At 46.1% G+C, this 12,288-nt stretch overlaps 1 protein-coding gene across 5 annotated transcripts in view; it reads left to right on the forward strand.

Annotated features, from left to right (window-relative positions):
- Positions 1 to 12,288, forward strand: part of LOC118370439 (FH1/FH2 domain-containing protein 3-like) — a 43,852-nt gene that overhangs the window by 17,699 nt on the left and 13,865 nt on the right. For all 5 annotated transcript variants that reach the window (XM_052514081.1, XM_052514082.1, XM_052514083.1 and 2 more), the window contains 8 exons: positions 308 to 481; positions 665 to 799; positions 1,590 to 1,640; positions 2,623 to 2,831; positions 3,810 to 4,403; positions 4,684 to 5,657; positions 10,189 to 10,347; positions 11,671 to 11,853. In XM_052514081.1, coding sequence (XP_052370041.1) covers positions 308 to 481; positions 665 to 799; positions 1,590 to 1,640; positions 2,623 to 2,831; positions 3,810 to 4,403; positions 4,684 to 5,657; positions 10,189 to 10,347; positions 11,671 to 11,853 — 2,479 coding nt within the window. The remainder of the gene's footprint in view (positions 1 to 307; positions 482 to 664; positions 800 to 1,589; positions 1,641 to 2,622; positions 2,832 to 3,809; positions 4,404 to 4,683; positions 5,658 to 10,188; positions 10,348 to 11,670; positions 11,854 to 12,288) is intronic.

Genomic DNA, 12,288 nt, shown 5'->3' on the forward strand with positions numbered 1-12,288 from the left:
AAGTCAGTTAAGAACAAATTCTTATTTACAATGACAGCCAACCGGGGAACAGTGGGTTAACTACTTGTTCAGGGGCAGAACGACAGATTTTTACCTTGTCAGCTCAGGTATTCGATCCAGCAACCTTTCGGTTACTGGCCCAACACTCTAACCACTAGGCTACCTGCCGCCCCTTATATAGTGCAATACCTTTGACCAGAGCCCATTGTGCACTATATTGGGAATAGGGTGCCATTTGAGGCACACATCATTAGTGTTGGGAATTCTAACCGTGAATAACAATGTTTCCTCCTCCTGTTGTTTCCAGCCGACACATAGGCCACGTCATGGCGCTCCCTGGCAGGTCCCAGGGTGTAGCCAGCGCCAGCGCCCCCACCACCCCTGTACACCGCTCCCAGGGTGTTGCCAGCGCCCCCACCACCCCTGTACACCGCACCTTTGCCACCTCAGGGGCACCACAGCTGGACTCCAAGTCTGACAGGTCAGCACTCAATCAATCAATGAATCAATCAATGAAACAAGCCACCTCTGTGTATGAGTTCCAGACACGGATTTAAATATTATTTATTTTCTTTCAAATAATTTAGGTGCGCTTGTTTTAGCTTGCCCGGCGTAGTAGGACCAATGGAATAGTAATATGGTCTTCCTCTGTTGGGTTACCCAGACCTTCTCTGGGGAGCTTGTTGTCCTCCTCCTACAGACAACACCAGGAGTCTCTGACTGCAGAGAGAGAGAGGAGGAGACAAGAGAGGGAGGAACGACTGCAGAAAATCGAGAGGGAGGAGAGGACCCGCTTCAAGTGAGTCCCAACCTGCATCACATCACACTACTCATAGATGGAATTGTCCTTTTGACGTTTACATTGCAGTTCAGTTCCCTCATTAAAAGTCCCAAACCAATTCACCAGAATCAAACACAGAACTACTTTGTCCACAGCTTTATACACTTATCTGTAAGGTGACCGGCTGATGGAGTGATGAGTGATGGAGTTTTGTCTGGGATGAATAAGAGTCTGAGCTTTGTTACACAATATATCAGATGAGTTGGAGATGTTTAGAAACTGGACATACTTGTCTGTCTGTCTGTTTATTATGGTCATTTGTCAGGGACATGCTATGAGTCTAAGGAGGAGATACATGGTCTGCATCCCAAATGGAGCTCTACTGGGTCATAGGTCTCTGGTCAAAAGTAGGGCACGTATTATGGGATAGGGTGCAATTTGGGGTGCAGCCATGGATATGTTGGTTCGGCAGAAAACAAAGTCCTGCTGGCCTGCCTTTTACTTGTTTTCTATGGCCATATAAAGACCTGGATGTCAGACAGCCCTGGAAAGCTCATCTGGTCTGTGTGTCTCTGTCATGTCAGACTATTTCTCTCCCACAGTATCTACAACTATTCACACTGTCCCATTGGTTAACTAAGGATGTCTTTTAAAAAGGTACTATAGAATGTGAATGAAAACAAATATGAATTGATATGCACAATAAGATATAGATCTCACATTCTTTTTACATACGGTCTCTCCCTCTCTCTCTCTCTCTTTCTCTCTTTCTCTCTCTCTCACACTCACTTACTTGGAACATTATCAGTCGGGATTACATGGACAAGAGGGAAGAGACAAGACAGGCCAGAGAAGAGAGGTATGTTGTCTACTTTCATTTCTAATATACAAATAGACACAGTGCTCTCTAGCAATGTGGATTCTAGAATAATTCAGATAGACACTGTGCTCTATATAAATGTAGATTCTAGAATCATTCAGATAAACACAGTGCTCTATATCAATGTAGATTCTAGAATCATTCAGATAGACACTGTGCTCTATATAAATGTAGATTCTAGAATCATTCAGATAAACACAGTGCTCTATATCAATGTAGATTTTAGAATCATTCAGATAGACACTGTGCTCTATATCAATGTAGATTCTAGAATCATTCAGATAGACACTGTTCTCTATTTCAATCTAGATCCTAGAATCATTCTCCTGTAATAAGTACAACATAAAGACTCTGACATGAGGGAGTAATATGCCTTGAAACCTTTTTGAGGAGAATTGTTAGCAGATGTAGAACAAGTCAGGCTCAGCCTCTGGGCTGAAATATAGGTGTCAGGCCCCCTCTAAACCTGCTGCTGTGCATTAAGACATCTACAACTGAATGGGACGAGGGGTGGAATTGGCTTTAAGTCATGGATACGGTCCAGATAAGGTAGGCTATGCATGTGTAATGTACCACCTTCCAGACATATGTATGATCAGTGTTATTTAAAACAGGAATCCTAGGTTATGTGTGTGACGTCTAAATCAAGATGAAACACTGTTATCAGACCCATCTGTGGAGAAGTCGCTGAAGGATACTGTAGGTATCTTCAACATTTATGTGTCAATTAAGCACCTGGAGAAATCCGAGAAGCATCACAGAGACCCAGACATTTGGCCACTGTTTCAGAAAAGGAAGTGTGAGGGAACTGAATACAGTATATTACTGGTAGGGGGTGGCAGTAGCCTCGAGGTTAGAGAAATCTTCTCCTACCCCCATGAGATGGATATGATATAACAATAGACCTAAACAGGTGAAGTAAAATCCTTTTTGAAGAATATTCTGGGACTCCCTCTTCCAGATATAAGTGTGTTGAGAGGCTCGCAGCAGAGGAGTATGAGAAAGAGAGAGAGCGCACGAGAGCGCCACCCAGGGGGCGCACAGAGATCACACTGAGCCTGAGCCCCACCCCCTGCAGTCGCTCCGCCTCCCCCCGCTGTGCCACGCCCTCCTCCATTGCCTCTCCTGAAGACGCTGGCACCATTCCATCCCAGACATCCCAGACGCAGGGTAAATAACCTTTTCCAAACGTTTAACTAACATTAAAGCTCCCATCTCAGATTCAGAGTAACATAACGTTCTCCAAACATTTAACAATCATTACCGGTCCAGAGAAGTTTTATGTATTTGTTCCCAGGTCTGAATTAACACAAGGAGGGTGATTCACTCACACTTTGGAATTAGAGTCAGCTGCACTAATGATGGCTGTATGTTGTCTGTTGTAGGGAAAAATCATCAGGACTTGATAAGAAAAGGATTTCATTCTTGTTTTTCTGTGTGCTTCAGAATGAGGTGTCTGTAAGTGTATGTTGCTAAATCCCAAATATGTTCTGGGATGGGATGGACATTACTTTAGCTGCCTGTGGGAAAATGCTTTGCATGATAGTTTGAAATGTAGTGAGTGGCTAGCTTTTAGGTCCCAGGCATACCCCAGTGATTTGTATGTGATTGTAGTGTGGTTTTGGCTGTGGTAGCGCCAGCCGCTAGGGCGTGGAACTCTTAATATGGGGTTCCATTCACATTCTACAGTAGGAGCCAGGAAGAGGTGTGGTGGACTGTGGACTACAGCACTGACCATAGAGGGACAAGCCTTTCAATACCTCACAGACTCAGTTATGATGATACATGAATGAATATCATGAGAACTAGATGTTGCTAGTCTGGGGTAGTTATTCTAACCCACCAAAATGGGATAATGGGATCAACTGAGATGTCGAATCTAATTTCGAAACGCATTGTCATCATAGCTGTTAATTCATTTCCTGTAACATTCAACGAAGTATGAATTGACATGCTAAATGACTTGTGCTCCAGACCAAAATCTAGACAATTTATCATTTTAATTAATTAAATGTCACAGAGCAATTTTATGGTATTTACATTATAAACAAGATAATTTAAAAATGATATCAGACAATATTGAAAAGGCACACAATCGAAACCCTTACAGGAGCTTTCTGTTTGGTTTGGTCCTGTTTTCTCTACCAGGAAGTGAAGTAGACGTAGAGCCAAGCCGTGACCTTCAGACTAGAACTACAAGTCCAGCGCCAGAGTTAATAGTATCAGGACCTTCTCCAGAACCCACAGAGCCCCCCTCGCAAACCCCCTCCCAAACTCCCCCGGCGCCAGCCGAGGAGCAGGCAGAGACAGAGACGCAGACAGAGAAGCAGGAAGTAGCTGAAGTTGAGTCCAAGCAGGAAGTACTAGAGCTAGTGGAGTTAGCGGTAGATGAACAGACACAGGATAAAGAGCAAGAAGAAAGTGAGGAGGAGGAGGAGGGTAAGGAGGAAGAGAGACAGTCAGGGAATGAGGTAGAGGGAGAAGAGAAGGTCGAAGAGGAGGTAGAGGTAGAGATAGAAGATGTAGAAGTGGTAGAGATAGAGGTGGAGGAGGGAGAGAGGGGGCAGGCTGCGTCGGAGGAGAGGGAGGTGGAGGAGAGGCTGGTCCTCCTCAGTGAGAAGGAGAGGCAGAACGAGGAAGTGAATGAGAAGGACAACTGTTCTGCCTCCAGTATCTCCTCAGCCAGTAGCACTCTGGAGAGAGAGGAGAGGGAGGAGAAAGTCAACAGCAACCTTGAACCAGGTACCAGCTGCCCATCAGAAGTAAATGCAGACTTAAGGACACTTGGCCTTTTATGACTTAACATATGGCTTGTGATTTGTGCCCATACTGTAAATGGAACACTTGCTAATCTTCTGTATGCTGTACATCAGTAGGCAGACGTTGAAGTTCAACTCATGTCAGAACATTTCATTCTGCCCATATTCTCATTTCAGTTTCTGATATACAGATCTGCTCTCTATTCTGTTCTGAAGGCTAGCAATCCATTCCACCCTTCCTCCTTGTGTTTGTCCACCTCTAGGCCAGTGCATTAAGGAGGAAGATGTGAACAGGCAGTGCAGCAAGATCCTCAACAGCAAGCGCTTCATGCTGGACATGCTCTATGCCCAGAACAAGACCGCTGCCGACGAGGACGAAGAGAAGGCGGGAGAGACGGAACAGACGGAGAACTGCAAAGAGGGGATGGAGACGTCATCGTTAGAGGGTCAGGACGGGTCGTCGGTGGCCAGCTTAGCCAGTCGTATCTCTACACTGGAGGCCAGCAGGCAGGCCTGCGAGGAGAACGTCAAGAAGATGGAGGTGCAACACCTGGAGAACCAGGGGAGCGTCAGGGCCGTGGCCGAGAAATTTGGAGACCTTGTTAAAAGCCTTGTGTCGCCTCACGAGCTGGAGGCATTGGAGAAGCAGCAGCAGGGGCAGCTTCCACCTGATAAAGACAAAGCTCCTCCGGCCCCGTCCTCCTCTCCCGTACCTCCTAAGAAGGAGTCAGATTATATCTGGGACCAGCTGATGGCAGCCCCCAGGGAGCTGCGGATTAAAGAGATGGACTTTACAGACCTGGCAGACGAGGATGATCTGGACATCTTAGACGTGGACAGTGTGCTGATGGGCTCCAGTGACCTGATGATCCCTCCCCCTCCTCCCTGTCTCTCCACCCTGCCCCCTCCCCCTCCCCTGGGCCTGTTCGGCTGCCCCCCGCCCCCTCCTGTCCCTGGCATGATGCCCCCTCCCCCGCCCTTCATGCCCCCCGGACCCGCCCAGCCCTACCCGGGGTCCCCCCAGCTGAGCCGAGGGACAGGGGAGCCCCCTCTGTTCCAAAAGAAGAAGAAGACTATCCGTCTCTTCTGGAACGAGGTAAGGCCCATGGACGGCCAGTACAGGAACCACAAGCGTTGTAGAGAGTCTCTCTGGTCCAAACTGGAGCCGGTCAAAGTGGACACGTCCAAGCTGGAACACCTGTTTGAAACCAAGTCCAAGGAGCTGCCTGTTACCAAGGTACCTTTGTTGACTGGTTTGGTTCTGCATATTTATACATATAGGAAATGTATGTGGGTTTTCTCAAGAAATTAATTTGTGAAATGATGTCACCTAAAGCCTTTAGGGGCGGGTTCCCGGACACAGATTAAGACTAGTCCAGGAAACAGCCCCATAGATGTTTCCAACTTGTCCTCTTCCTCCAGAGCACATAAGTTTAGACATCAGGTGTGGATCTACTAACTACACCTTCTGTTCGGTATACACTCAGCAGAACAGCACTAACCAGCTTCACCGTGGTGGTAAAGACTGACCTGCATGTTGTCTGTTCTGTATACACTCAGCAGAACAGCACTAACCAGCTTCACCGTGGTGGTAAAGACTGACCTGCATGTTGTCTGTTCTGTATACACTCAGCAGAACAGCACTAACCAGCTTCACCGTGGTGGTAAAGACTGACCTGCATGTTGTCTGTTCTGTATACACTCAGCAGAACAGCACTAACCAGCTTCACCGTGGTGGTAAAGACTGACCTGCATGTTGTCTGTTCTGTATACACTCAGCAGAACAGCACTAACCAGCTTCACCGTGGTGGTAAAGACTGACCTGCATGTTGTCTGTTCTGTATACACTCAGCAGAACAGCACTAACCAGCTTCACCGTGGTGGTAAAGACTGACCTGCATGTTGTCTGTTCTGTATACACTCAGCAGAACAGCACTAACCAGCTTCACCGTGGTGGTAAAGACTGACCTGCATGTTGTCTGTTCTGTATACACTCAGCAGAACAGCACTAACCAGCTTCACCGTGGTGGTAAAGACTGACCTGCATGTTGTCTGTTCTGTATACACTCAGCAGAACAGCACTAACCAGCTTCACCGTGGTGGTAAAGACTGACCTGCATGTTGTCTGTTCTGTATACACTCAGCAGAACAGCACTAACCAGCTTCACCGTGGTGGTAAAGACTGACCTGCATGTTGTCTGTTCTGTATACACTCAGCAGAACAGCACTAACCACACCGTGGTGGACTGACAGTATACACTCAGCAGAACAGCACTAACCAGCTTCACCGTGGTGGTAAAGACTGACCTGCATGTTGTCTGTTCTGTATACACTCAGCAGAACAGCACTAACCAGCTTCACCGTGGTGGTAAAGACTGACCTGCATGTTGTCTGTTCTGTATACACTCAGCAGAACAGCACTAACCAGCTTCACCGTGGTGGTAAAGACTGACCTGCATGTTGTCTGTTCTGTATACACTCAGCAGAACAGCACTAACCAGCTTCACCGTGGTGGTAAAGACTGACCTGCATGTTGTCTGTTCTGTATACACTCAGCAGAACAGCACTAACCAGCTTCACCGTGGTGGTAAAGACTGACCTGCATGTTGTCTGTTCTGTATACACTCAGCAGAACAGCACTAACCAGCTTCACCGTGGTGGTAAAGACTGACCTCTGTTGTCTGTTCTGTATACACTCAGCAGAACAGCACTAACCAGCTTCACCGTGGTGGTAAAGACTGACCTGCATGTTGTCTGTTCTGTATACACTCAGCAGAACAGCACTAACCAGCTTCACCGTGGTGGTAAAGACTGACCTGCATGTTGTCTGTTCTGTATACACTCAGCAGAACAGCACTAACCAGCTTCACCGTGGTGGTAAAGACTGACCTGCATGTTGTCTGTTCTGTATACACTCAGCAGAACAGCACTAACCAGCTTCACCGTGGTGGTAAAGACTGACCTGCATGTTGTCTGTTCTGTATACACTCAGCAGAACAGCACTAACCAGCTTCACCGTGGTGGTAAAGACTGACCTGCATGTTGTCTGTTCTGTATACACTCAGCAGAACAGCACTAACCAGCTTCACCGTGGTGGTAAAGACTGACCTGCATGTTGTCTGTTCTGTATACACTCAGCAGAACAGCACTAACCAGCTTCACCGTGGTGGTAAAGACTGACCTGCATGTTGTCTGTTCTGTATACACTCAGCAGAACAGCACTAACCAGCTTCACCGTGGTGGTAAAGACTGACCTGCATGTTGTCTGTTCTGTATACACTCAGCAGAACAGCACTAACCAGCTTCACCGTGGTGGTAAAGACTGACCTGCATGTTGTCTGTTCGGTATACACTCAGCAGAACAGCACTAACCAGCTTCACCGTGGTGGTAAAGACTGACCTGCATGTTGTCTGTTCTGTATACACTCAGCAGAACAGCACTAACCAGCTTCACCGTGGTGGTAAAGACATGTTGTCTGTTCTGTATACACTCAGCAGACCAGCACTAACCAGCTTCACCGTGGTGGTAAAGACTGACCTGCATGTTGTCTGTTCTGTATACACTCAGCAGAACAGCACTAACCAGCTTCACCGTGGTGGTAAAGACTGACCTGCATGTTGTCTGGTATACACTCAGCAGAACAGCACTGCTTCACCGTGGTGGTAAAGACTGACCTGCATGTTGTCTGTTCTGTATACACTCAGCAGAACAGCACTAACCAGCTTCACCGTGGTGGTAAAGACTGACCTGCATGTTGTCTGTTCTGTATACACTCAGCAGAACAGCACTAACCAGCTTCACCGTGGTGGTAAAGACTGACCTGCATGTTGTCTGTTCTGTATACACTCAGCAGAACAGCACTAACCAGCTTCACCGTGGTGGTAAAGACTGACCTGCATGTTGTCTGTTCTGTATACACTCAGCAGAACAGCACTAACCAGCTTCACCGTGGTGGTAAAGACTGACCTGCATGTTGTCTGTTCTGTATACACTCAGCAGAACAGCACTAACCAGCTTCACCGTGGTGGTAAAGACTGACCTGCATGTTGTCTGTTCTGTATACACTCAGCAGAACAACACTAACCAGCTTCACCGTGGTGGTAAAGACTGACCTGCATGTTGTCTGTTCTGTATACACTCAGCAGAACAGCACTAACCAGCTTCACCGTGGTGGTAAAGACTGACCTGCATGTTGTCTGTTCTGTATACACTCAGCAGAACAGCACTAACCAGCTTCACCGTGGTGGTAAAGACTGACCTGCATGTTGTCTGTTCTGTATACACTCAGCAGAACAGCACTAACCAGCTTCACCGTGGTGGTAAAGACTGACCTGCATATTGTCTGTTCTGTATACACTCAGCAGAACAGCACTAACCAGCTTCACCGTGGTGGTAAAGACTGACCTGCATGTTGTCTGTTCTGTATACACTCAGCAGAACAGCACTAACCAGCTTCACCGTGGTGGTAAAGACTGACCTGCATATTGTCTGTTCTGTATACACTCAGCAGAACAGCACTAACCAGCTTCACCGTGGTGGTAAAGACTGACCTGCATATTGTCTGTTCTGTATACACTCAGCAGAACAGCACTAACCAGCTTCACCGTGGTGGTAAAGACTGACCTGCATATTGTCTGTTCTGTATACACTCAGCAGAACAGCACTAACCAGCTTCACCGTGGTGGTAAAGACATGTTGTCTGTTCTGGTTGGATTCTCAAAGCTGATAGAGGAAACTATGTTTTCTCTTCATAATTAGTTTCTTTCTGTGTTTGTGTTTGTGTTTTGGTTTTGTCCATTGAGCCTGTCGGGCTGGAGCCCCGTGTTCATGCTTCAGGCTTCATTCATCCACAGCATCAAAAGTAGTGCCATTTATAGGGAACAGGGTGCCATTTATAGGGAACAGGGTGCCATTTATAGGGAACAGGGTGCCATTTATAGGGAACAGGGTGCCATTTATAGGGAACAGGGTGCCATTTATAGGGAACAGGGTGCCATTTATAGGGAATAGGGTGCCATTTATAGGGAATAGGGTGCCATTTGGGGCGTAACCCTGCTGTCCTGCTTCAAACTATTGAAGAATGCTGTGCAGGATTTAAACCAGACTGTCTTAAATGTACTTTAGGTCAACCCTGTCGTCCCGACCTGCTAGTAGACAGAATGATGGAATGTGATGGATTCCCTCTAGTATCTTGTCAACATCATCAAAGGTGCAGCCTGTCTTCTATAAAGTTTTCTCCGTCACTTTAAACTCGACTGACTCTGAGATGGTCCAAAACTGAAAGCAGGAGGGATATATATAAATATAGATGTAGCTAGATATAGTGTAGAGAGGCCCTCCGCACAGAGAGGTCAGATCTACTATAAAAGGTCATGTACAGTATTACAGTCACACAGTTTTGGTCCCTGGCCCTGATCCATTGTGATTGAGACACTCTAGTTCTGAACGTTTCAACATTTGATGTCATCGTTGTTTGTTAATGATGTATTTTTATGTTGAAAGTTTTATGGAATCCCTGGACTGATTTTATGTATAATACATTTGCAAAAATGTCTACAAATCTGTTTTCGCTTTGTCATTATGGGGTTTTCTGTGTAGATTGATGAGGAAAATGTTTTATTTAATGCATTTTAGAATAAGGCTGTAATGTAATAAAATGTGTAAAAAGTGAAGGGGTCTGAATACCTTTCTGAATGTGCTGTATAGTATAATACCAGTATTTTATTGTTGTTAATATAATGTCCTGTTTCTGTGTATCTCTACTCAGAAAACAGCAGTGGATGGGAAACGACAAGAGATTATTGTCCTGGACTCCAAACGGAGCAATGCCATCAACATCGGGCTGACCGTCCTCCCCCCTCCCCGCACCATCAAGACAGCCATCCTCAACTTCGACGAGTACGCTTTGAACAAGGAGGGGATCGAGGTAAGCTGCATGTGACATGGTATATTGAAATGATTGGGCTATTATGATTATATATCCTAGTCGTTATCGATGTGTATCTCTAGCAAAGTCACCGTAGCCATTATCTCTTGAGTGTGAATCTGTGATGTCTAGTAATCTCAATGAAAGCATGTTGGAAAAGCATGTGTCTGTGTATCTGTACAGTCAATAATGAAAACACTGCTTATTTCTGACCTGCCAAACAAACATGTCATTTACTTTAAGTCCAAAATAAACTTGGTTTCACTTAAAACCTGCACACAAAAAGACATATGTTTCCAATGTATTTCCACAACCAACTTTTCACTCCAAACAAATGTATGTTTTCAATGAGTTGGGACTGACTGTGGTCAGTGTGGACATGTCATGTGGTTTCTCAGCTGGAAGCCTGGAATCTGAGCTTATCTCATATAATTCATTATTGGTACGTACCATTAAAAGTTAGCTACACATGCATATTTTAAGATGGTTTTCTAACCATAATATAGACCTTTGGAGGACTTCAGATGGTGTAAATAATGATTAACGTTACATCTCCTGTCTTATATAATCTGCTGTACTCTTCCATCTTTTCCATGGGAACGTTCTTATTTAGAGGAGAGGAGCACTGTAATGTACTGCTCCACCTTCTACGTCTATTTCTCACAGACAGACAGCAGCAGAAAGGTAGAACATTCAGATGTCTGACAAGGTTGGAGGCCAAGGCAGGAATTATTATTTTTCCAATAGCAAATATGTTCGTTGATAATAAAAAATAACTGGAAAATTAGAAACATTCCATCTCTCCCACCACTCATCTCTATCTCCATCCCTCCCTTTCTTCTCCTCCTTCAACTCCCCCTTTCCTCTCCTCCTTCAACTCCCCCTTTCATCTCCCATCTCCACGTCCAGCCTCCCTTTCCTCTGCTCCTTCAACTCCCCCTTTCCTCTCCCATCTCCACATCCAGCCTCCCGTTTCTCTCTCCTCCTTCAACTCCCCCTTTCCTCTCCTCCTTCAACTCCCCCTTTCATCTCCCATCTCCACGTCCTTCAACTCCCCCTTTCCTCTCCTCCTTCAACTCCCCCTTTCCTCTCCCATCTCCACGTCCAGCCTCCCTTTCCTCTGCTCCTTCAACTCCCCCTTTCCTCTCCCATCTCCACATCCAGCCTCCGTTTCTTCTCCTCCTTCAACTCCCCCTTTCCTCTCCTTCAACTCCCCCTTTCCTCTCCTCCTTCAAATCCCTCCTTTCCTCTCCTCCTTCAACTCTAGTCACATTTATGTCTCATATGGATTCATGAGGTCTTCATCTTGTCCTCCTTTCCTAGAAAATCCTGACGATGATCCCGACGGAGGAGGAGAAGCAGAGAATCCAGGATGCTCAGCTTGTGAACCCTGACGTCCCCCTGGGATCAGCAGAGCAGTTCCTCCTCACCCTGTCCTCCATCACGGAGCTGTCCGCCCGGCTGCAGCTCTGGGCCTTCAAGATGGACTACGAGGTCACGGAGAAGGTCAGAGCACCACCAGCTTTCTGTCATCCCTGCTCCAATTCCTATAAATGTCATGTGCTTCCTCACACTCCCTACGTGTACATCATCATCATCATCGTCAGATTGTGCAGAAAGAGAGAACTGTGAATATGGATTGGCTTGTCGTAGTTCACATACCAAGGTGTCGTAGTTCAGGAAATAGGTGTCGTAGTTCAGGAAATAGATGGTGATTTCCATATAGCACCTGACTCCTCTATGGCTCCTCATTATTGTTGAACGTACGGGTTCAACGAAGAACAACATGATTATTCCTGAATGTTGTTTCTAGTTGCAGTCTTAAAGTAATAATCTGGTGACAGACGGTTACCATCTGTCCAACACACACGCAGAGAATCATCTTACAGTAACTAGAGAAATAGTCCCAAACAAATCACTTTAACATTTAACCTTCAAATA

Source organism: Oncorhynchus keta, unplaced genomic scaffold (assembly GCF_023373465.1).
Source record: "Oncorhynchus keta strain PuntledgeMale-10-30-2019 unplaced genomic scaffold, Oket_V2 Un_scaffold_1526_pilon_pilon, whole genome shotgun sequence".
In the NCBI taxonomy this organism is placed as follows: Eukaryota; Metazoa; Chordata; class Actinopteri; order Salmoniformes; family Salmonidae; genus Oncorhynchus; species Oncorhynchus keta.